General features: G+C 42.7%; 2 protein-coding genes across 2 annotated transcripts in view; both read left to right on the forward strand.

The window, feature by feature from the left end:
• Positions 1 to 316: 316 nt before the first annotated feature.
• LOC306740380 (stAR-related lipid transfer protein 9-like) lies at positions 317 to 2,681 on the forward strand (the record flags this gene model as incomplete). The annotated part of the gene is made up of 5 exons (XM_079222521.1): positions 317 to 342; positions 511 to 713; positions 1,693 to 1,772; positions 2,227 to 2,385; positions 2,556 to 2,681. 5 exons carry the CDS (start codon positions 317 to 319, stop codon positions 2,679 to 2,681), a joined length of 594 nt encoding a protein of 197 aa, XP_079078647.1.
• A 10,942-nt stretch (positions 2,682 to 13,623) lies between these two features.
• Positions 13,624 to 26,124, forward strand: part of sptb (spectrin, beta, erythrocytic) — a gene marked incomplete at its 5' end in the record, with an annotated part of 36,780 nt that continues 24,279 nt past the window's right edge. Inside the window, 3 exons of the mRNA XM_079218624.1 lie at positions 13,624 to 14,215; positions 23,353 to 23,504; positions 23,627 to 23,800. Of these exons, the coding sequence (XP_079074750.1) occupies positions 13,624 to 14,215; positions 23,353 to 23,504; positions 23,627 to 23,800 (918 nt within the window). The remainder of the gene's footprint in view (positions 14,216 to 23,352; positions 23,505 to 23,626; positions 23,801 to 26,124) is intronic.

A 26,124-nucleotide genomic window follows, 5' to 3' on the forward strand; every position in this document is an offset into this window, starting at 1 on the left:
CTGCGCACGTCAACGCACCGCCTCCTTTGGCTCCTCTTCTATATCCACAACTTATCAGGACATCACATCGAGTCTCCTCGGTCGCGCTCTGGCCGAGGTAACACAGACCTGAGTCTAGAGCTTATATACAGAAAACCAGATTAAATAGATGTTTTATTTCAGTAAAAAAAAACAGCCTTTAAATACCACTGCTATTGATTTAATATTATGACTGTCGCAGTGTTTTTTTACTCCAAATATTTGTATCGGGTTGAATTGCAAATATCTTTTTCCACAGGTGACACTGGCTTCCTCTGGGGATTTGAGTAACCTGCTAATGAGCAAGGCCACAGCAGGCTGGAGGTGAGCACAGTCATTCTCTTTCATGAACTCATCCAATAATCATCCACCCTCAAGCCAAGGACTTTATCACTGTCTGAGATTAATGAGCTGCAAAGTGACAAGTTAACTTAAAACACATCATCACAAATATCCTTCATTTGCTAATGTATTGAATCTGTGTGTATTTAGGTACCAGGGAGAAGAACAAGGTGTCCAGGCGTACTACAAGCCCTCCTCCAGCCCGTCTGTCCATGGTTTCCTTGGAGCCGGGGAGCTGGACAGACCTCTGGACGGTCTGTGGACCACAATCTGCCAGCTGTCCAAAAGCCACATGTACAATCAGTCGGTCCGTTCTGTCTGGACACGACCACTAGATGACAGCACTCAGCTGGGTGAGCTAACGTGTCTGCTCAGTCTATGTCGTCCTCACACGGTTTCTTTACATTACATTACCTGTGGTGCAAGTTTAGTCAAGAGCTATACTTTAGTGTTTCCATTTTATGCCACTTTATACTTCTAGTCCACTACAATTCAGTGGAAATTCCAACAAATATAGTAACTACTTTATACATTTAGATGAGAACATATACATTTACATGAGAACATATTGCATATTTATGGATTAAACTACCCAACAGTATATGAAATAGTTGAATTTAGTTCCATTGCAATCAACTACAAAAGTAATAATTCATTCTATGATATATATTACAGTTTTCTGCATTTAACGCTTTTTATTTTCATACTTTATGTACATTTTGATGTTTATACTTGCATACTACGTAACATTTTGGATACTTGTGATGGAGTATTTTTACTTTGTGCTAATACTACTTTGACTAAGCTAGTAATGTTGAATTTAGCAGACCTGAAACATTAGGATTCGATACTCATCAAAATACGAGTTATTTGCAACGTGAGCTTCATGTGATGGAAGAGTTTACCTTGCAAATATTATTTGTATTGTTGCAAGAATATAAATAGAAAAAAGTATTTCTATTTTTTGTCATTTCTGCAAAACTATTTATACTTTTGCTTCAAATGATGAGTCTGCAGTTGATAGCTATGTATAGTACACTACAGTACACAGTCACATTCATCACTGACTGGCTTATTGTGTTCGTGCATGACCAACTCCACTCTCACACCTGCACTACGTGGCATTTAATACCGTTGCAACATCATCGAGCCTCACATGTTCATATTATTACCCCAAATTTTGCCCTTTTCTGAAGGTAGACAAATAATTAGCTTTCTAACCTCTTTTTTTAGCTAAATCCATTGCTGTAATTCTTTAAAATGTTCCTTTATTTCTAGGTTTTCATCAACTGCTTTTCTTATCTGACACATTGTCTTTGTATTTCTGTCTAGTTTATGTACTAACAGATCCGTCCACCTGCCACCTCAGCCAGCCGCGAGACTTCTGCTGCATCAGCACAGAGTCCAAACAGGTAAGAGCACAGCTGCAGAATCAACCAGCCGGTCCTGATGATTACTGCTTGTCGCCCTTGTATAAGGTCCACTGAGCATTTTCAGCATGGCTGTTCACAAAAATCACACTTCAGTTTGAAGGAGAAAATTTCCATTTACTGTCAGATTAGTGTTGTTTGCAGGATACCAGGATCAGACAGTGCTGTCTTTTTTTTATTTATTTTTAATGAATCTCAATTTATGTTAAACAGCGTGGCATTTAGTTTGTCATCCACAAAATGTAGAATATGCTATTTCGACACTACTCGTGCTCGCAGAAACAACAGTGAGCGTAAACCACACCGACCCCGAGGCAGTGGGTGTGGAAGAAACCTGTTCGGTTATCAGTGTCAGTGTGCAGTCGCCGCTCGGCTGATCAAAAGGCTGCGCTGCCTGTTTTATTGATGATTCTTTTTCTTTTGCCCTCGGCCTCAGGGTGGCTTGTGCGTGCTGGCAATGCAGTCTGTGTTCGACGAGTCTCTGCCTCGTCCCAGTGTGGACGCTGTCCGGGGGGAGATGATGCCCAGCTGTTGGATCTTGCAGCCGATTAGACGTAATGGACAGGAAGCAACCAGGGTCATCTACCTGTTACAGGTGAGATATTGTTGCTATAAGAATATGTTTTGTTCATTACAGATATCACCAAAGTAATGAGAGTTTCTTTAATTCCACCTTGAACTCAAGATTCGTCCTTCCAATTAGTGGTTTCCAGGCAGCGCTGTGTGTGCAAGAGGTCATGGCTATATCACTTTGTTCTTCTCCAGGTGGACTTAGGAACTCCATCTTTCCCTCACCGATTGGTGAACACTGTTGCCAGAAGACATGCCGCCGCCATCGCTGATCTCGATGTTTTCCTCGCCAAATCCACGAGACTCACGACGACGCATTAGCAGTGAGCACTTGGGCTACACTGTCTCCTGCATGGAGTCTCTTTTGAATTTGCACCTGAAATTCATTTACTTGACTTTTTTTTTTTTAATTCTAAGAGCACTGTTCTATTGTTTCCCAGTAACAAAGTTGAAGCAGCTTTTTTTTATATAAGATATTTTTTGATAAAATATTGAGACTATTTTTATATTTGCGATGTACATGAATACATGTAACAATCAAAATCCTATTGTACCAAAGATGAATTAGAAGTCCAAGGGAATGACTTGCCGTGACACATTTAGGTTTAGGCAGCTTAATAATTATCCGAGGCTACAAAGCTATACCACCTAATCGCTTCATCAATGGGACGAAACGGATTTAAAATAAAGTATCCAACGGTGAGTATCCACCATTTAAGTCCTTTAATGGCTGTTCGCAATATAGTCTCTATTGATTTCTACCTTATGTGAAGTGGACAGTCAAATATGTCAAAGTCAACAAGGTCAACGTCATAGCTAGAAAACCTTTTTTAAATTAAATTTAAAGAGTCGATCAACAGATAATAAAGGTTACATTGATTCGATTTGTATTTACTACACAATTTACTTTCTATCCATCTATGATAGATGGATAAATAGATGCAGCCAGCTTTGTTGTCACAGTGACGATTATACAAGATATCCAAGAGGCATTAACACTTTGTTCCATATCTGGGTCAAGCTATTTTTGCAAATATTCGCCTCTTAATGCTTTGTTTCCACCTACTTGGATAGAGGATGAGAGGGGTTTGCCAGATTACTATAATATTAAAGCTGGAACACGGAGACGTACATACATAGGAAAGTATTTGAAGGTCAGTTGAGTTTATTTCATCCGAGTTGTCCTGATGAGGTGAACCACATCCAAACATGAAGGAAACATTTGCAAACACAGTTTAACCCCTGATTGGTGACAACACATATCTGTACCTATTTCCTCAGGCACTGCTTATTTTAACCACTCAAAAACGAAAGGTAAAATATACGTAAGGGACTGTATGAAAACTTTTATTTTTGTCCTGGTTTTTATTTCGGGCTCTTTTTGCAGTATATTTGTTAGTTGCATAAATTGTCACAATTAAATACTTTTTAAAGGTTAAGAGAAAACATTAAGAACCCCGGGGAGGAAGTAAAATAACGTTCAACTGCTCCGATAACTTCCGTATAGTCCCTGTTGGATCGTAATGTGTTGCATCGAAGGAATCCTGAGGATGATGTGGCTCCTCCTCAGCCGTTATTTGTAATGCCATTTGAAACCACTTAGCAGCACTCTCTGCAGGAACCCAAACCTTTTAAAACCCGTTTTGTTGCAAAACAGAGAGGTGATGGTGAGAACTTTTGGGAAAAAGAAACTCAAAGTAGCCGGAGCATCTGGCTTGCCGAAGTGTCCTTGAGCAAGATGCTGAAGCTCCAGAGATGAAGCTCTGCTGACCCACAAGCTCCCCTTTTATGCATTATTAAAGCTGCAGAAGACACGGACACAATATGGTATCCCAAATCTGCATAAGCTCAGTGTTATGGCCTTTTGTTCTCACCCGTTTCTGAAGTATGTTCTATTTATTTTTGTTCCTCTTGCCTTCTGTTTAAAATGCCATTGAATGTGTTTTTTATTTTATATTTAATGGGCAGAGCGTGGTGCTTTGTTTACGGCCGCTTGCACAAAACCGTTAATGCATTTATTAATGTTGCATATTAAGAAGTGATTTTGTCTTTTTGTTTATACAGTTGAAGCTATGCAAGCGCTGATCAGAGGCTCAGTCAAAGCCCGGTCAGCTGCATCCAGATATGAAGCCATATTATTTACCGTAGTTGAAGGTTTTGGCAGCGCTCAGATTGTGATTTTAAAGATGTTCCAGAGGAACCAAAGAAATAGACACAAATACTGTGTCGCGACAAGACACAGAGTGAAGGAACATACACAACGTTTTGTACTGATTTTTCTTTTTTTGTGTTTCTATCTATTTGTACGTGTTCTTTTTCATTTTGTAAAAAAGCATTGTTATTTATGTTTTGATGATGTGTTGTAAGTGTATTTTATTATAAACACCCTGCTTCCTGATGCTAATAAGATGTTATTATGTGGCCTGTGTGTTTGGCCGTTTTTATATGAATACAATACATATTTAAAGTGAATTGTTGTTTTTGCATTTTTTTAATCATCTCTTTGTGTGGCCTTGTTCCAGAATTATCCTTAAGCATCATTTAATCATTTGCAATTAGACTAAGTATGCTTGGGAATTGAACCTCTGTATCTAAATGTTTCTGAAGAACAGAGGATCAAAAGCTGACGATGTCAGATTTGTATCGTCTTTCTTTATTTTACTATTTAAAAAAAGAAAGAAAGAAAAAAAAGCTGTTCCTCAAAGTATCTTTTTGTTTTGTTTTGGTATCTATAACTCATCCGAAGCAATGTGCCTCCTTTTCTAATAAGGTTTTGTTTTTATCAGTCAGAATGTAACTCCGACATGTTTCTATTTCCTTATAAGATGCAGTGAAATAGAGGCATAAAGTAGCATACAATGGAACAAGTCTAGTACCTTTTAAAGCATAAATTGGTCGTTAAATGACTTTTTGTGACTGATGTGTTGTCTCTGGTGTTACTGGTGCACACGCTTTGTAACGTGAGGCTCGTGTCCGTGTGCAGGCCTTGGACGCATCGATGGAGGGGACATTTCTGGGGAGGGTCTCAGTGGGCGCGATTAGAGCCCGGTCTGGGCGGGGTGGCGTGGCGTACCAGAGGTGTCTGTGCCATTTAGAGCCACCAGCTCTTGTCAGGAATGTCCGTCTCCCACGCGCACATATCATGCATGCGCCCACTTTATTTTTAACCCGGCTGGGTGGGTCAGTCTCTGGCTCTCGGGAATGAGCCTGGAGCGAGCGGCGCCGACAGCCCCTTTCCCTCGTCCCCCGCGTGCAGGACCGTGGAGACCTCCGTCCGCTCTGACCGGAACCCCCGCTGCCTCAATGGGATTATAATTGCTTTATTGGCAGGGAGAAGGCTCAAGATAAACACTTTCGGACAGGATATATCATCCAGAAGCAAGTAAGTGCAAATTGAAGGCAGAGCTATAGTTGCGTCGTTGTTAAATTACATTATTGATCTTTGGCCAAATAGTTTCTGTCCGCGGTCACCGAATGGCGCGCGTTCCTTCAGGCTGCTGTTTGGAGTGGAGCTAAAAGTTTCCTCCAGTCCACCTGTTGGACGGGGCTGCCATGTTAAACAATGACGTCGTTGTTCAAGAAGCTTTCACACTAATTATTTGTTTCAAATGAATGTCCTCTGCTATTAAAAACGAATTTCCAATGTTAGTGGAAGTACATCTCGAGGTTATCAGTTTGTTATCTACCAGCGTGTGTATGTTCGTTGGAAATGCGCACGCTGACGTCACTGCGCGTGTTTTGCGCTCTCCAAAAGTAGTCTGATCCCTAAAGGAGTGGCGGAGAAAGTATTTCGAAATTTACTCGAGTAAAAGAGTCAGTGCAATAAGAAATACTCCAAAAAGTCCTTAATTGGAAATATCACACAATTGGTGAAATGTACTAAAAAGTATCAACATGAAATCAGAAGAATGTTGCACTGCTATCATTTTTAAACATTATTGTTATTAATGATATTTGCTATTGTTATTACTGATGCATTTACTGTTTTAGTTGATATTGTATATGCCTGCCATGTTTTTATGTTACATTTGAATCTGAAGTAACTAAAGCTGTCAAAGGGACGTGGAGTTTAACCTACACAAGGTTTATTTCCCTCTCAAATGTCATGCATACAATGGAAATACTGAAGTAAGTGTACCTCAAATGTGTACTTAGTTACTTTACTTAGTTATAATTCATCACTGATGTTAACTTTCGCCCAGGTACTTTTCACAATTGCCTCTCCTTTTCTTTCTTTAAAGACCCTAACATGTGTATTCCGTCCTTGATCAGATACAATGTAGTGGCTTCTGAAATGACAAAGAAAAAAAAAAGTTCCCAGAGCAAAAGAGACTCTCTCCGTCGTTCCCCTTAAAAGGACAAGTGTGTGAGTGTGTGTCCATGTCTGGACGAGCTGGGACTTCTAAACACACTCCAGAAGCTGTTTACTATCGATTCATTATAACCAAGCTCAGTATCACTGCAGTCAAAACACTATTGATCACGACAAAGGAACTTTTTTGTTCTTTCTCTCAACTTCAGAACATAATCAATGTTCAGTATTGATTATGCTAAACGTGTTTTTATGGTCAACTCCTCATGTTTTCTTTCTTATGTCCTGTTAAAGTACACGAGTAGTGGCTGCTTTGATGCTATTTGCAGTTTGAGGAGATTTTTGTTTTGAGCTGCAGACTTTGCGAGTCCATCAGTCCGGTACGCAGACCCCCCCCCCCCCCCCCCCCCCCCCCCCCTCCTCCTCTTCCTCCTCTCCTTCCACATTGATCTCTGTCCACTTTGTATAGATGTCTCAGATTTACTCTCGGCTGGACCACGAGCCTCCCTTTTCTCAGTCCAGTTGCTGCTATAGTCACACACACACACACACACACACACTCTCTGTAGGTCATTCATCTCGACCCCACCCGTCTCTCGTTTCCTTCTCTCCATCTGACTCCGTGCTGCTCAGAATAATGCGCTCACAGCTTAATGTGCTGCTCCTCAGAGTGAACGCGTAAACACAGAGTACTTACAGCTGGGGAGCAGCGTTATTATTCAGCGTTATTATTCATCTCAGGTGCTGGTTTGATGTTTGCCGTGTACATATTTGTTTGCGTCGAAGTTTTGCAGGAACAACAAAAGAGGAAAACAGGTGCAGTCAATTAAAATCACAAGCAGCGGAAAAGGCTATTGTAAAAGAGTGTTTTTTTTTCACACTTCAAAAACAAGGAATTGTTTTGTTTATTCTAACTCGAGTGAACAAATCTCATTCACACCTTTTAACCATTTCCCCCAAAACTGTGTGTGCAGAGCTGCTGCATCCGCAGATATCAAAATACTTATGGCATTATTTTTATTGAAGCGTGAGTTTTGATTAAAATAAACATTTTTTTTTTAATGAGGTCAAGCAGCACTTGAATATCCGGGGAAATTCGAGCCGACTTTTTAATCATCCCCCTTGGCATTTAAACAACTTCCAGCGCCTCTAAGTCACACAAATGATGAAATGCTGGACCACGTGCTGAGGTCTTTATCTAGAAGTGATAGAATGCAATACAAGAGGATGCCAAAATATTACATAATTTGTCTTCCAGGCCAATAAAAACTTAAAGGTTTGTTATTTGTATCGGCTTCATGCCCAATACCTTATAGGAAAAAAAAAGGCTTAAAACAGTCAATGTGATTTATCTTCGTCTTGATAAATGATTTAAAGATTATAATTGATTATCAACATTTGACAATTAATATTTTGGCTAATAACTAATCCATTCAGCCCTAGTTTCTACATGTCTGAATTCCATAAAGCAAAGGTCATTAGCACATACATGATCCTACTGTGTCACTGCAAATTGCATACATGGTTTTAGACTTGTAATGAACACAAATTCTATATAATTGTATTTATTATTTACTTATTTTTCTGTTGATGAAGCTGAACTAATCTGTTAATCCGCTAATCGTCACAGTTTTGCATTAAATCTAATTGAAAGATTAGTAGATAATGAAAACAAGTGTCAGCTGCAGCTGTCATGGAAACTAGTTTTCAGTAATCACTGCTGTTTTTTTAGAGATCTGCACTGTATGCATTTACATATGCAACTCTTGCTCAGCACTCTAATTATGGTGATTTCATTGTATTTTTAGGCGTTTATTCTGCATTACAGGAGCTTATAGCGGACAGGGTGACCTACTGGGAGTGAGGCATGTAAGATTTTCTTGCTCAAGGACACTAGGAGAGGACACCTATTGACAGACACACACTCGCTGTGGCAGGCGGTGAACTTCCTGTCACAGGACGGTCTATAAGTAGGAGGCCCGTTTGCCTTTAACACAGCTCCAAATGGAGCCTCGTGCCGTCTCACGGAGTACGAGTCCCGGCTCACACCTAGTTTACTGCCGTTTGTGTTTTAGAAGCAAGCGGTCCGTCAGCCCCTTCGACGCGATTAAAGTCTCAGAGGTTCTTTTGAACAGCTGACGGTTTGTGGATACAGGGTTTGCGCGGCGCGTAAAGAGGGTTTGTGCAGTGGTCCTGTGCAGGTTGTGTGTGTGAGGTGATAAGGGGAACCCCAGTGGTGGGTGGAGCGTTCCGATAAGAGCCCTCTGCAGAGCACTGATACTGAGCGGGGAGGAGGGAGACCTGGAGGCCATCACTGAGGGCCTCTCCTCTGAATGCAGATCAGCAGTACTGGAAAGTACATTTACTCAAGTACTGCACTGAAGTACAATTTGTAGGCACCTGTACTTCACTTGAGTATTGTCATGTTCTGCTACTTTGTACTACACTATAATATTCTACTATTAGTTACTTTGCACCACTGTAAACTCAGACATATGTTATGAATGCAGATTGTTTGCATTTATCTCTAATTGTAGTTTTAATGTCGTCATTTTAATTAAAAATATGCCAAAAATATGTGGTGTTCAGCGATTATACAGTAGGGCCACATGACACCACTTCCTTTTCCTCCATCTTGGTGCATGACAGCATCAACACAAGTTGTATTTCCCGCCTCATTTCCCCTCACATGCTTGTTCTCACAAATAGCCACCAACGGACACACACGCAAACACACCCACACCCACCCACGCATACACATACACACACACACACACACACATACAAATTGGCAGTTCAAACTGCGTGAGCTGCATTATTCAAAAGACGCTGGTTTCTCCATGTGCAGGCCAGAGGGGTTGCCCCCCCCCCGTGTGGCACGATAAGGGAGCTGTGCTGCACTCAGATAGACGGCTATCTGAGCTGCTACCCTTCAACCCGCCATTCCGCACAAAGAACACACAGACACACACTGCAGGGTGACAATTGAGCAAAGGGACACGCACAAAATGGAGATTGTGAGGGGGGCACAGGAGCTTGTGGGGTTGAAAAGCTACGATAGGCGTGTCAAAAATATACCTGCACCACCACATCTGAGATCACATAGATTTCTTCAAATTGTATCTATACCTGGCATGATAATATCATTTTGTCTTTCCCTCTCCAGAGCGATTGATCAATTGAAACTTAACACCAAATTACAAACCAAATCGCAGCACAGAGAAAGCTGGATTCATAAGTCGCCATCATGTTCTGCAAGTACTTATTTTGTACTCATATTTGTCTTAATATTGGTCTTTATAACATTAGAACACAGTGAAAAATGTCCTTTACGATGTTTTTGAGGCCAAGATAATTTCTTCAAATGAAGCAAATTCAACTTCTTAGCTGGAACCTCAAATGAATGAACTGAAATGTACGATACAGTATCCTGCTTGAAATATTAATTTGTGTCTGATATGGTCTTTCCATCACAATGTTGCATGACGGTTAGAAATGCTAACTCCTTCTCTGAAAGAATCAAGAATATCTGAATGTATAATTATTGTATAAGTCTCATTTGAACTCCAGTTCTTCATCATAACATGTCTTCCTCCCCCTCTGTTGCAGACTACCTCCAGTGTTCCAGGTCCGTCCACTCATCCCCCCCGACCCCCTGAGACCCAGACCACCTGAGGACGCCGCTGTCCCGTCACCCGCTTGCCCCGCTGGCTGCCGCCATGACTTCCACGGATTTTGACAATGCGGAGATCGCGCAGCAGTACAGCCGCATCAACACCCGCTTCGATCTCACCGACGAGGACCTGGACAACGACAAATGCTCCGCCAGGCTGTTTGAGCGCTCTCGCATTAAGGCCCTCGCAGGTGAGTGTGCATGCACAGGCTGCGCCCTATCCGTGGCATTTGTGGAGCACATTTCTGAGATGACAGTGTCTTTTTAGGAACGTGGGAAGGGCAGAAAGGTCGAGCTATAACGGGTGTCTGTTTAACTTCGGCAGGTTCGAATGGGCTTGAATGTGTCATGTGACCGTTTCTTAGATTAACTTGGAAAAACTACAAAATCACTTTTTAGTTGACCCTTGATTTTACTCCAAAGCTCTCAGCTAGAGATCTGCAGGTGTTGTTGTGTTTGCATGTGTGTGTGTGAGTGTGTGTGTGTTTGTGTGTACATGTTACTCGTGGTGTCACCCCCAGCAGCTGAGGCCTGACACCGCTCCGCACCCTCTGCAAGCAACTGGGATTGCACATTTCCAGAATGCCCGGCGACTGACCGATCTGGACAGCTGCCCTGCCCGTCTGCCTCCCATAGGCACAGATCTCTGGCATTTCAGGCCGAGAACTGGTGAGCCGGCGCTCCACCTGTGGAGCGGCTGCTTGTGGGTTTTAAAATAGCAGCGTTTCTGCAGCGGACGGAAGCGTAACAGAAACAGGGAGTCGAGGGTCACACCATGAATACTTTCGTTAATCCGTCGTCACAAGAGAGGTCCGCCACAGGGTAGTAAAACATGAATTTGGCTCTGTGGAGACGGCACTATGGAATCTTTTTATACTTGTGCGGATATGATGCTTGAGTTTGGATACGGACACTAAAACACTTCATTCGGATATATTTAATCTTGTTTTTCTACAAACCCCTTTTACCAGCGGGCACTGGTTTCACCTCATAAGTCTGTGTGCTTTGAGTATTTTTCCTTATATCTTTTGTTTATATTTATGTCTCGGGACAGATTTTTTCATTGTGATGCAGTCACTAAGCTTTACAGTTTGATGATGTCTTCGGGGCAACGGCACTGGAAGAAGGGAGGTCTATGTATTTCTTATTGTTCACAAGACCAACACCACCAATGTATCCACACCTCCAGCGAGTATTGCCTGTGCAGCCAAAACCTGAAAGAAAACCATAGAGCTCCATTGTTGTCCTAAAAACACATCAATGAGCCCCACTGAGTGACTTGTTCCTTCCACGAGCACTGTGGTTTATTTTGAGTTGATCTCAAACACACAATCCCGCGCACATGGGAGGAGTTTGCCTTCAGGTTTAGGAAAAGGTCATCGTCTGGGTCAAAGTAAACCCTTTCTGGAAGAAAGCCCCTAAGGCCAAACGTCTCCTGTATGCCAATCGTGCTGCTGGAAATAAAAAACTATATTTACTTTTGTTTGTGTAACATTTGCTAAAAAAAAACTGCAGTGCCCAGATGTTTTAGGAAATAACTAAGCATGAAAACAACAAATTAGTGGCTGTTTCAGGTATGTTTTCATAGTCCTGGCCCCAGAGATTGTATTGATTACTGTGGGTTGCAAAAATACCTACTGCTACACTTATGATCATACATGATCCACATACATGAAATCTGCACATGCACTTCGTCCTTCACACCGTGCACGGTTTCCTGTGAATCCTTTGTGGTTCAGTAATGATATCAGCTGCTTCATTTATTCCTCATAATCATTGGCCAGCTGACTGGCATCATGCAATCATCTTACAGGCGAACGTCTGCAGGTCACTCCACTGCCCCAACCTTCTCCTGATGCGCTTTAAGTATTGTGGACTTTACTACGCATTCTTATATCCGGCTGGAGATAATGAGTCGTGTAAGTGTGATCAAAGCTAATCTCGAATATTTTGGGTGCTCATTCGCGGCTGCCTGTTCAAGGACCTTTCTGGGTCGAAGTGACTCACGCTTTCTCAAAACACCTGTCATTGCCTGTTTCATACTGCCATTGATTGACTGCTGTCAGACAGCTAAAATAACTACACACACACTGCTGACTGCTTCATCGCCGCTCAGGTGCTGCTCTGTGGCCAGAGACACACTTATTATTGGGCACCAACCTCATGGATACACTAGTAGTCTAGACGGGGGGTTAGTCAATTGTGAGTTCTATTCATTCAATCAAACGTTACAGTGCTCGTTGCAGACACACCTGGCTGAGATCTGTGCACCTTCTATTTTTTCTTTTGTTCGGGGGGGATAGTTCCTCCTCGAAGAGATTTGCTGTTAATGGCCAATAACTTGATGTATAAGTGTGTCTGACTGAAATCGAGAAGCAGTTTCAGACTACAAGTCTATTCCTGAAAAACTGCCGGCCATAGATTGTATTAAAAATGCCAGCTTTCAGCACTTGCTATACACACATTTATGTCTATAAAAACATCATACAAAGTTTTGAGGTTTGATATCCAGCCCAACATTTTGGGTGGCATCAAATATTTAGTCGTGTCAAGACCGTTTATTGGGGAGAGCGTTCACCACTTCTCTTGCTGTCTCTTTAAGTGATGAAGGTTTCTGTGTGGGTGTTGGTGATATTGTGTTAGAGTGCTGCTGCAATAATGTTTCTGTAATGCAATCAGTGTTTCCAGTGAGAGAGAGAGAGGGAGAGAGAGATAGAGGAAAGTCAAGAGAGAGGCAGGAGATGAGAGAGCCTCTGAATGACGCCCGCTGCCGATTTTACAGCTTGTGAACTCAGAAATATGTACCCGGCTAGCCATCAAAGTACATGACACGCTGAATATCCATCCATTTGCACTCCTCCCTACATAAACCTGAAAGAGACATGCTCCTTCGAGAGAGACAGTTTCGTGTTGGATTATTGGCACAGGAGTTACACTTCCCATTCAGTGATGTCACGACTGAGTGGGAGTGCTGCGTAGAGGGAGGCAGTCTTGTGAGCACGTGGACATGTTGAAACATATTGTATGCATGGACGGGGCTAAAGAAACCACTCTGAAGTGAGTGGAGGCATAGCATCATCACGGCAGCAGTGAGGAGAGAGTGAGAAAGAAGGGAGAAGGAGGGAGGGAGGGAGGGCGGGAGGGAGGGAGCAGGATTGAACACACGAGAGAGATCTGGAAAGGAGGACAGAGAGCCAAGAGACGGAGAAGAGGAGAGACGCGGCGTGCCAAGTTCCTCCGCCGGCTCCAGGCTGTGTTGTTGTTGTCTGGGGGTCAAGATGAGCAGCCCGTGCCTGCTGCGCGCGGCCCCTATAAGCCAACCCCGGCTCCGAGAGGTCAAGATCAGCCTGAAGGCCAGCAGCAGGGAGCCCACGGCCATCCGGAGCGGCAGCGGAGGGACCAAGGAGGCGGCTGGCCGACCCCATGCCCCCGCAGAGAAAGAGGCCACCGTTCGGGTCGGCATGAGCGTTAGCCGGAGCAGGAGCACACCGCCGGTCCACCGGACCCAGAGAACCGAAAGCAGGAAGGCGGCGAGGGGAAGCAGCAGCAGAAGCAGCAGCAGCAGGAAGCAGCAGGAGCCCGAGCACCACCCAGAGAGGAACGGCAGTCTCCTGCACATCCCGGTCTCCGCGGTGCCCACTGGACTATCCCCCTTCTCATCGTCCTCCTCCTCGTCCTCCTCCTGCACCTCCAGACGTCAGCGGCCCTCTCACCCTCACCCTCCACCTCCCGCCGCCCTCCTCTCCTCCTCCTCCTCCACCACCACCTCCTCCTCAGCTAAAAGTATGAAGCGGGCGCGCTGGCTGAGTTACAGCACCTCCAACATCTGTTTCAACTCCATCCTGGATGGTCGCTTCAGGCAGCTGCAAGGTACAGGGTCCTGATGGAAGAGCGGTGTGTGTGTGTGTGCGTGTTAGAGATGTGTTTCAGAGAGAGTTTGTCCACCCGCTGCTGCCTCACTGACGAGACAGAGAGAGATAACACTTTTCCAATCATGCCCCTCCCTTCCCCAACTTGTGTCTTTTTGTGAGCAAGCTGTGGTGTGAGCAAGTGTTACTTTCTAATCCCGTTGTGAGAACTGGAAAAAAGGTTGCAGCAAAGAGTCTAAGCTTCCAAAGAGGTGTCCCTTTTATTGAATGTATAGTATAGGGTAGTCATTTATTTATTTCCAGGAAGCCATGGCTCTGCCCCAATTGTTCACTGACTTGGCTTTGAATAATTCATAGGCAAACTCCTAAAAAGGTTGTGATGTTTCCCTTTCCAAAAGATAGTTGTAACGACTGTGCGTTACCCCGTGAGGTCTGGGCGGCACACAAGACAACACACTCGGGATGGGTTAGGAACACGCTTTATTGACGGACTCGGGTACGCTCTCGGCCTCGCCCCTGAGCGCACCTGCCTGCTGGTTTCCGGTCCTGTCGCGCCGTCGCCTCGGCTCACTGCTCTCCAGTCAGCTGCGTCGCACCCCTCCTCCTTCGCTACTGCTGGTTTTTAAACCGGGAGAGACACAGACACCAATTGCCCCCAGCAGAGCCTGATTATCCCTCATCCCGGCACCTGTTCTCTGAATCGCTCCCCCCCTCTCTCCCTCTGCACCTGCGCATAACCCCGCCCCGCCACCACAATAGTGTTATGCACTCATATGCTTATTTTTCTTAAAGTAACAAACATATTCATCATCTTTGCTTGTCACCTATACTTACTTTGGCCCTTACCCTTCACAAACTATTCCAAAGAACAAAGCATGTGTGTTTTTATCCTAACCTCCTTTTCTTTCTTTTTACCTGAATGATTGTGTTGGCAGTGTTGAAAAAGAATCAATTTCTCTGGCGGTTTAACTTCTTTCCGAGTACATTATTAAGGTTTTAAGTGAGAGGTTTGCCGTCACTGTGGATCTTCGTTAGCTTGCACTATGCTATCCAACTCCCTGATGACAAGAGTGCATTAGTGAGAGGAAGAAAATGGAGGAGACGATGCAGGAACAGAGGGAAACATGCATTTTCTCTTCTCCTGCCTCTGCTAGATTATAAGTATAGACGGATTCTGAAGACTGCAGAGTCAACTGATACGTGAAGCGGTAAACTTCTGAAGCTTTCCCAAATTAGAGTGGTTGTTCAGAGCCAAGTGTATTGATCCGCCAATTGCATGTCATGGAATTTTATTTACTTTTTCTTTACCCGTTATTAGGGAGATCCGGTCGACACTGCAGCAGAATGAAGTTGGACAGAACAACAATAACAGAAAAAAACCTGACTAATAAATAGAGGGAGACGGGGAAAATAGTCGGTGCTTTGCGTTTATTGATTTCAACCATTCATCCATTTTATTATGTCTTTCTTGGAGTTTGAAATACTCATTTGTGTTGAGTATTTCTGCTGTACTTAGGCCCTATTTACTGTTTGAAAATACAATCTCTCCATGAGTTTGACCCTCAAATTACTGTGAACATATGTTCTTTAAGCCGTTGTCAAGTTTTGCAGTTCATGCAACTTTTCATAAGAGTTCTTGAACACTGCAACCCTTAAAGATTGTTGGGGTCATGATGGACAGTTATCAAAATTGATGAAGCAGAGATATTGCTCTTTTTTTCATTCCACGCATTCTTCCTCTTTCTTAGTCAAAACCTGATGCCTACATTACCCATAATTCAACTCTAACGTTGACCGTTTGGTTGGAGATTTGGGTGTGTTATGCTAGTAGCAGCTAATGTAGCCTTGAATGTTGCTGGCTCCAGAGGCCTGGTCAACTCACTTCTTTCTAACAACACACCAACAGCTTTTTTTTTTCTTTTCAGACTTGTAGTCTTCAGCCCCAACTGACTCAAGTGACATCATTCGAGGCAGTTTGTCAGATTAGGCTTTAGTGCAGTCCAACACCTGTAAACAGGCTTAATGGAGCTCAACTTTAATCCTTACGAGTCAAACTACTGGTATGTTTTGCTCTTTACAACATCATGAAACCTTGACGGCCTCTAACGTGCATTGATCTGGTGTGTAGCTGTTGCAGAATGTGAGTGCATTTTAGCGAAAGCTGAGGCAATTCATCTCGTCTCGAGGAAGCGTGTAAACAAAGCCGACAGAGGAGCTGTTTCATTTAAGCTCCGGCACAGGCTTGTTAATAAAGACTTTGTGTCATGGCTGCAGGACAGGTGGCTCTGACAGTGCCATGACTCAGGTAGCGTATAACAGGGTGCTGCGGAAACCCACAGGGGCCCATCCAGTATGAGCTGATTGTGGGAAAAGACGGATCAGGCAGTATACAGGGAAAATCCATCAGCATGAATAAGTCATTGGGCTTTTTACTGGAGTCAGAGAGTGGAGGAGGGATTACACAGTAAAAGCATGTGAAACAGAGGAATGTTTAGTAAAGCTGGCATTGATATGCAGAGAGAAGAAGTTGGAAAAGGAAAGCAGCAAAACAGCGTCTGGGAAGTTGGAAGCTGTGTATGACTGCTGCACTTACTCCAAAATATTTAATTCATGTGAAAAGGCCTGTATGACAATAGTAGCTTCTGTTGCCGCAGCAAGAAGTACAACCAAACATTAAACATAGAGTAAAGTTGTGGTCAGCCCTTCGTATGAAATATTCCCACTACTTTCCTATTTATGAACTGCACCTAAATATGCAATGTGTAAAAAAAGCCCGGCCTCCGTTTCACTTCAGCCACGATTGAAGTGAAACCCATACAATTCAATTCAATTCAACATCACAAATACAAGTTTGCCTCGGAGGGCTTTACAATCTGTACACATGACATCCCTGTCCCGGGACCTCACATCGGATCAGGAAAAACTCCCCCAATAAAGATAGGAAAAACCCTTTCACAGGGAAAAGGGGAAGAAACCTGAGGGAGAGCAACAGAGGAGGATCCCTCTCCCCGGATGGACAGAAGCAATAGATGTCATGTGGCCAGAATGAATAACGTAACGGAGTTACAGCACATTCAATGAAATTATTCATATAATGAGTAGTAGGCATGGTCCATGATCCAGATAGCCACGATCCATTAAGCAGAAGGAGGTAGAGAGGAAGGGCATCAGCAGGGCCATGGCAGCTGGCAGGCCTGGTTCCAGGCCGGTTCCATCAGCAGGGCCATGGCAGTAGGCAGGACTGGTTCCAGGCAGCCACGAATCCATGGAAAAAGAAAGTACAGTTAGTAATATGCATTGAAGAGACAATCATTTATCCAGAAGGAGAGAAAGAAGAGGTGAAGAGGAGGAGCTAAAGAGGAAGAGAAGGAGAGGAGGAGCTCAGTGTATCCTAAGAGGTCCCCCAACAGTCAGGGAAACCTGAGCCAGCCCTAACTATAAGCTTGAAACAGCCCTAACTATAAGCGCTAGCAAAGAGGAAAGTCTTAAGTCTACTCTTAAATGAGGTGACCGTGCCTGCCCCCCAGACTGAAAGTGGAAGCTGATTACAATAAGGTAAATAACTTTTCAGCTTTCATTTAAATTTATTTTAATTAAAGACAAAATAATTAGAATTAATTAGAAGTCAATGTGTGTTTCATTGGGCTTGAACACTCAAATAAGCGCAGAAATGTCGTCTCTTCATTGGAACGTAGCCTTATATGGGATATTACGATAATAACATCCTGTACGATATTGAATTAGATTAGATTAGATATTTCTTTATTAGTCCCGCAGTGGAGACATTTTGAGGATTACAGGAGCAAACCGTAAAGTGCACACAAGAGACATAGTAAAATAAAAAACAAGTAATATAAATAAACAGTAATAAAAAAATATAAAATATTATATATACAGACAGAATAACATGTATTTTATATTGGCCAGTTGAGGTGGTTAAAGTGACCAAAGTGACTGAAGTGTTATTTTTTTGGGGTCTACTGCGAGCTCAGCTGGTTGTGCAACCTGACAGCAGCGGGAAGGAAGGACTTGCGCTACCTTTCCGTCACACACCGGGGGTGAATCAGCCAGTGGCTGAAGGAGCTGTGCAGAGCTGCCAGAGTGTCCTGCATGGGGTGGGAGGTGTTGTTCATCAGGAATGATAGCTTAGCCATCATCCTCAGCCATCATCATCTTGAATGATTCACAGTTTGGATATTATTTAGAGTTTCTGGGCCGTTCTACAATCCTGCAAACTGGAATTTTGAGGTTAAACAGAACTTAGTTTTTCAGACTTACCGCTGAAGGCTTTGTTCAGCAGCGAGTGAACACACTGAGCCGTTGTCACACTGAGCTTGTGAACTACTCATCTGGAGCCAGCTCGGCGGGACGCATGCAAGCAGCACTCCTCCTCCTCCCTGTGCTGTCCCAGCCCTCCTAAAAGGCCAGGAGCATCAATGTGCACTCTGGCTCCGCTGAAGGTCTCGATGTGAGACGATACGGGAGAACCATGTGCACGTTTTTGAAGGATGCACTTTAATTGTCCTCCACCGTCTGCACTGCGAAGCACCCGAAAGCATCATGCACACTGAGCTGTGTCTTATTGTCTTGTTTTTTTTTGTCCTTGCTGACAGATGATGATGTGACACTTTGTGCTAAATCAACGCTGACACTCCAGTTGGAGCTGTGAGTTGTTTGCATGTTTCTAATTGCCCTTACTTTTTCATGGCGTGGCAATCCGTGACGCCGTAGCGGAGTAGTGCGTGCCGTTGTTCTGCTGAGGGGAGCAGAAAAAGCATGATTTATTTACTGTAGTCTGCTGCACCATGTGTTTTACATACAATAACTCCTGGTTTCTTCTCTGTGATGAGGCTGAGAATGGAGCTGGAGCTTTTTAGATATGTAGGTAATATATCTTGTTCTATTTTCATAGTTGGCTCTCTGCAGATTACACCTGAAAGCCTGGGTCTCCCTCTCTCTCTCCATTACTTTCTTGCTGATCCATCTTGCCCTCCATTGTCTGGCCTCTTTTTTCTCTTCCTATTCTTCTTCACCTTTGCTCCAGTCTCTCCTCTTTCCTCCGTCTCCTTCTTAACCTTTTATCCAATACCTTCAACTCCTTCTCTCTCCTTTTATCTCTGTCTCTCTCTTCTGTTCCTCCTCTTTACCCTGTTCTTTGCTTGTTCTCCACAGCCTCGGGGGCCTGAATCATTTATTACACACGTCATTAAGGATGCAGTCCTTTACACTCCGTAGTTTGAAGTCATATTTGGGTTGAGGAATAAAGAGGGCAAACGGTAGCAGACCGATGGGAAAGTCATGTGTAGCAAGATGGGACGACTGAGGGGAAAATGGCTCATCACCAGCGGTTGACCTGATAAACGTTGAGGAGCAGTGAGTGTGTGTGTGTTTGTGTCGGGCTGGAGCTGCAGGGCTGGGTGCCATCCTGGAGTCGGCCTTGTCCTTCTGTCATTCTTGCTCCAGATTATTCTAGAAGACTCAACTACTCGGCCTCATCTAATGAATATTGCCGTGATTAAATGTCAGTTGATAAAAGTTCCCAAATTTCTAGCCAAAGGTGACATCAATGTCCTGTTGTTCTAATCAATAAAAAAACTAAAATATAAGCGAGGAGCCATTAATTTTTACAGAAGAAATTACTTTAAATGAACAATTTCTTTTTTTTTTGCTGATGAATTTTCTGTCAATTATTTAATCAACTAATTGTTTCAGCTCTAATTTATATAATTAATATAACTGATTGAATGAAAGTACAGGCAATTGTTAGCTAGTATAGTAGTCAAATATTATCATAATAAGTGTAATATTGTCATTTATTGACATTAAGATTCAAGATATTTTTATGTCATATGCACAGATAACAGTTACTCTGTACAATGAAAAGCTTATTTTGCTGGGTCCTCCTAACACACAGAATTACAATAATACAGTAAACAAAAATAAGGCACAAAATATAGTACAAGTATTTGCACAAAAATAATGCACAAAAATGTGATGACAGTATTGCACAATCAGTGTATAAAGTGCACTATGCATTGCTACAAATATACAAGTATGGCCGTGACATGAAGTCACAGCAGCAGCCGTTCACAGTTCAGCGTGTGTGTGTGTGTGTGTGTGTGTGTGTGTGTGTGTGTGTGTGTGTGTGTGTGTGTGTGTGTGTGTGTGTGAGAGCTGTTCACCAGCCTGATGGCCTGCGGGTAGAAACTGTTCGTCAGTCTTGTGGTTCTGGACTTCAGACTCCTGTAGCGTCTGCCTGATGGCAGGAGCGAGAAGAGTCTATGCTGGGGGTGTGTTGTGTCCCTGATGGTGTGTGGTGTGCTATCCTGGTTACTGTGGTAGAGTAAATGTTCTGAAGAGAGGGGAAGGCTGCTCCTGAGATGAACTGTGCAGTTTTTATCACACGCTGGAGTGCCTTCCTTTTCTGAGCAGTGCAGCTTCCATACCATACTGTGATTGAGCTGGTAAGGACGCTCTCGACCGTACATCAGTAGAAGTTGCTGAGAATCTTGGATGAAATGCCAAATTTCCTCAGCCTTCTTAGGAAATACAGTCGCTGCTGGTCCTTTTTAATGTTCTGCAGTATGTTATTAGAGTTATTAAGTCATGTCATGATTATATGATCGTGATACGTTCAAAACTCTGATTTCCAAATGATTCCTAGCTAATTTGAAATAAAACTTCAAATTATCTTTATGCTGGATAAATATTTCTTTTGATAAATGATTAACCAAGTAATACAAATAAAAAAGTTTTCATTTAACATGTTACTTGTTTTAAAAGACCTATAGATCAATTACCAACTGGGCTGTTATAAACTCATTGCAGATACATCGCTGGGGGTGTGTATGGAGGCCGATGGGGAACAAGAAATTGCAGTTGAGAAATGCCAATAATATGTTTAAGGCTAGTTTAGAAACAGTGCTGGTGCAAAATAGTTTGTTCACAGGCAAGTTGAGTTAATTATAGAACGTCTTGCTCGGTGCACATCTCGGCCCACACTTCTAGTCTGCTCTATATTCTGTGCTTCACTTGTAATAAGAGACGGTTTTCACCATGCAGGGCATTTTGCATGCTTACTAAATGCAGATACCATCACGAGCACACGCCCACTCCCGCCACCCCCGTTCCCATTCACATTAAGTGTGTCCACAAACAAAATAAACACTGCATAGTACATCGGGTCATGCTGACATATGGTCCCATCAAAATGGGTTTTATTTTTCGCTGCTGAGTAGGAGGCACATCTGCCGAGCACTGAGATATAATTTCTAAGTGTGAGTCCCGGCGGGATGCGTCACCACGTGGGCAGCGCTCATCCTCCCGAAAAAAGGTCTGACGCTGGTACTTTCCGCTCCTCTCTGCCCCATCATTCCTGAGATATCAGCCGACATGTCTGCGTCAGTACTGTACGCCGATGCTCAACTATGCAGAGGCCTTGTTTACCTTCTGTGCATGTGGTGTTGTTATGCAGCTGCAGCACTTCTCTAGCTACTCTGCAAAGGAGGATGAGGAGACTTGGACCATTCAAGTTGAGCTTTTCCCATAGGGGGGTTGTGTTTCGTGAAGACACGTGTCACATTTGCATCAGGTCCGTCTCCAAAAACACTGAATTTATATTAGTAATCATGTCGAGCATTGCAGACCGATGACGACTCCTCCTTCTCCTTCTCCGACAATCGAGCAAAAGGGCAAAACTTTTCCGTGTTTTATTGATGGATATTGCTGTAAATCCAACAGAAGAGATGCGATTTGCAAATACACAGCAGGGATAACGTGACCAGATCTTTGAAAGTGGCCTCGTCTTTAACGTGTCCCCATCTGACACACGCTTTAACAGAGAGGCGGTCTTTGGCAGCAGGGCAGCAGTGTGACGAGGTGGACCATTTAATTGACTTTAACTGAAGTTTAAGTTTTGGACATTGATAAATTACTCTCCTCGGGACCTAAGTAGGGCCGGGCGATAATTCAGTCTGATAATTTATCGTCTGTCAATCTCATGTGGTGATAAAATATATATATAAATATATATCTTGATACACAAATTGATAATAACGATCACATACTGACTTAAATTTCTCTGATCAAACTCAGTTAAATCAAACAACTGTAATGTGTGCATACATGTTAACATAGTCAATGTATAGCTGGAAATGTTGATGTGCATTTTCTTTATAATTTCGCACTTAAGTTCTTAATAAAATGTTTATTTAGTCTTGAACTCCAAGAAAACATGGTATTTTATGATATATAATGACTGATATTGTGATGGAGGATTTGGGCCAAATCGGCCAGCCTCAAGGGACTGTTCATATTTTTTTGTTGGAAGGTCACAGAGCTCAGTAAAAGTCAAAGTCGTTTAATATTGCCATTTAGTATTACAGCTGCACAGCATGCTGATGTTACAGTAAAGTAAGAACAGCAGAATATCTCTGCTTTAAGATGTCCATCATGTCTCCTTTGATGGGTTCCATTCATGTTTCCTATAATATTCGGTCGTATTTTGTATGCTATCCGTGTCGAGGAGTGTCAGAGTGGATCTGCTGCGTCGGATGACTTCTTACCGTCTCCAGCGTGAACTAAATACTTATGTTCAGGGGCAGTTTCTGAACCAGCAGACTTCTGGTTTGCCTTCTCAATGTCAGCCTCGGGGGTCTTGCTCCTGTGTTGAGTGGTCGGGGGCCTCTTATTAAGGGCCCCTTGTCTCATAATTATCCCATGGATATGTAAATCATATTTCTTGGAGGCAGAGCCGATGTGAAGTTAGAAACACTGTTATTGGGTGAGTTGGATTAAATGAGTGGAGCCGCAGAATAATGTTAGATTTTTATGTTTTTCGCTGCAGCCGAAGCTCGCTGGTTAAGATAATATAGAAAACTGGGGATATCCAGGCTGTATTTTCTCAGTAAGTGGCAAGAGTGCACAGCTTAACTCTGCACCGAGGATTAATTTAACCAGTAAGATTGCTCTGTTTCCAGAGTAAATTCAACTCAGGATCCACCATCTATCTGAAGAGCCCTTGAGCAGGACAGTTAATCCCCACCAGCTCCAGTGGTGCTGTTCCATAGATGGGAAGTTATTTCATTATTCATGAGCTCATGTTATTTTTTTTCTTCTTCAACTTTCTGCTCCCTTCAGATGAGCGCGAGGCGGTTCAGAAGAAGACCTTCACTAAATGGGTGAACTCGATCTTGTCCCGGGTCGGCTGTCGCATCTCTGACCTTTACCTGGACCTGCGGGATGGACGCATGCTCATTAAACTGCTGGAGGTGCTGTCCGGAGAACGACTTGTAAGAAGCTCCCTAGCCAAGTCTTACATTTTTATATCTTTATATAAATCTCTCTCTCTTACGGTTACTCTTGCTGTCATCGTTTTCCATTTCTAAGTTTTATTTCTTATTTCTGTCTTTAGCCAAAACCCACCAAAGGCCGAATGCGTATCCACTGTTTGGAGAACGTAGACAAGGCTCTGCAGTTCCTCAAAGAGCAGAGGGTCCATCTGGAGAACATGGGCTCCCACGACATCGTCGACGGCAACCATCGCCTCATCCTCGGCCTCATCTGGACCATCATCCTTCGCTTCCAGGTGAACTAAGACCTCGGCTATATGCTGAACGCCCACATTTAGCTGTATTTCCTTATTTTTTTGCTGATTTGAATCGCTCGAAGAGGTTACAATATAACTTTTGAAGTCCTAGTGCATTGGTTGCATTGATTTGTGGGTTCAAATCAAAGTAAACTTAGTCCACTTTTTCATCACTTATTTTTAACCATTATACCAACAATTTATAGGCAATACAACAGGTTGCAGGTTACATTTTGATCTATCTCTCTATTATGATTCAGTCACAGGCAAAATGGTATACATTTATATAGTCACCATTCCTTCAGTTATATCTTCACAATAAGATCAGAATCAGCTTTATTGGCCATTTCCCATGTGTGTACACATACATGGAATTTTACTCTGGTTACACACTGCTCACGTCGTACATATATACATATTATGTACATTAAACAAGATAAATATAAAAAAAGACATTAAAGACAACAGAGTAGTCAGAATAGTGCAAGTAGATAACACTTTGATGCCGAAGGTGTTACTTCAGTAAAAGAAACACATCAAAGAGGTGGGACAGATTATATCCACAATAGCTGTGCAAATAGATATGCGCAGAAGTATAAAAAGTATATTAATGCAAATCAAAGCCTTACTGAGGTAGAAACTGACTTAAGAGTCCCACTGAAGTTTGCAAAACATAAAGGTAAATATAATATAGTAAATGCAAAATAACTTAAATATACTGCAGTGTTATATGGTATATGCTGGATTACTGACATGGGCAAAGCCTCCCATGTGTGGCCCTCGTCCAGCAGCTCCAGCAGCATGAACTCTGTCCCGGGCATCGTCGGTATAGTCACAGGTGTACAGGCACACCAGCTCGCGCCAACTCCCACTACTTCTGTCATGTCTCGGGCCAAATCCTCGCCGGTGTGAGTCTCCCGGGGCTCTGGAGAACATGGCTCTTCATCTCCCATGCGGGGGGGAGGTAATGTTCCAGCCAGGTAGCTGTGTGGAGCCCGGTCAGCGGGTGCTTCGGACATTAGAGTCTCTCTATTTAGGGTTTTTTGTTTCCTTGCACATAAACAGGAGTCAGGGGTCCGGCTACAGCGGGCTCGTGAGGGATAGTGTGCGTCACGGGGGCTCGGTGACATTATCCATGCTGCGTTTCTCACTGCGGAGCAGGGTCTCGTCTCCGTGGGGTTCGCTTTGCGCTGCGGGGAGAGCACGGCTCTTGGTTTTGAGCTAGTTTAGCGCAGACGTGTCTCACCGGAGAAAAATGTTTTTCTTCCGGTGGTGGGCGTGTCAGAGAGCACGTGACCTGCTACGTCGTGTGGGGTTGCCTCGTTGAGAGAGAACGTCCTGTTTCTCACGATTTAAGCATATATATTTTTTGTATATATATATTTTTTTGTTTTTAAATATATATATGTATATTTATATTAATTGATATATATATTCTTCAATTGATATATATATATATGTATTTATTTATATATATTTGATTTTTTGTATATATATATATATATATATCTATATCTATATATATATAGATATATATATATATATATATATATATATATATATATATATATATATATATATATATATATATATATATATATATATATATACTATGTGTGTATATATAGTTTATATATATATATATTTATTTATATTCACATCTAAAAATATCCCCATTACATTTCTGGTCTGAAAACTCACATGACATTAATGTTATTTAACATGTATAACACAATCCTCAAATAACACGAGGAGCTTGCCTGTGCACTATGCCTACAGTTCAAATATGACTGTAATATAGCTATTATGATTATGCTACAATTAAATCAGGCTGCTGTGTTTGATAGATCAGTCTCCGATTAACTGAATGGTCTCATTTGGGTGTGTATGCATGCAGCACAGAAACAGATTCAACTGGAGGCTTTGGGATGTTTTTGACTTTTATTTTTCCTCGATGGCTTCAGGTTCCAGAGACATTATTATTTGCTGTAAGAAGCACACCCAGAACATCAGAAGAAGTGTGTTTGACTGTTTTTATCTTCCTGGAGGGGGCATATATTTATTTTTAATTTGACAGCAGCTCCGTTATTTTTAGACGCGTTAGTTCAAACAATATGGCCTCCTGGATTATTCAGCCTTTTCAAACAAAAAGAAAAGAAAAAGACAGGAGTTGACTCGGTCCCGTCTGTATCTTTTCAGTCTTTATAGAGCAAGGAGAAAAAGCTGGCTAAATTTAACTCTCTCTCAGGGCCTGTCTCTCAGATCACATCACTGCTCTAATTATTAGTCCACTGTGTGGGAAAATAAGAACTTCCATAATTACC

The sequence above is a fragment of the Taurulus bubalis genome (assembly GCF_910589615.1).
Source record: "Taurulus bubalis genome assembly, chromosome: 1".
Taxonomy (NCBI): domain Eukaryota; kingdom Metazoa; phylum Chordata; class Actinopteri; order Perciformes; family Cottidae; genus Taurulus; species Taurulus bubalis.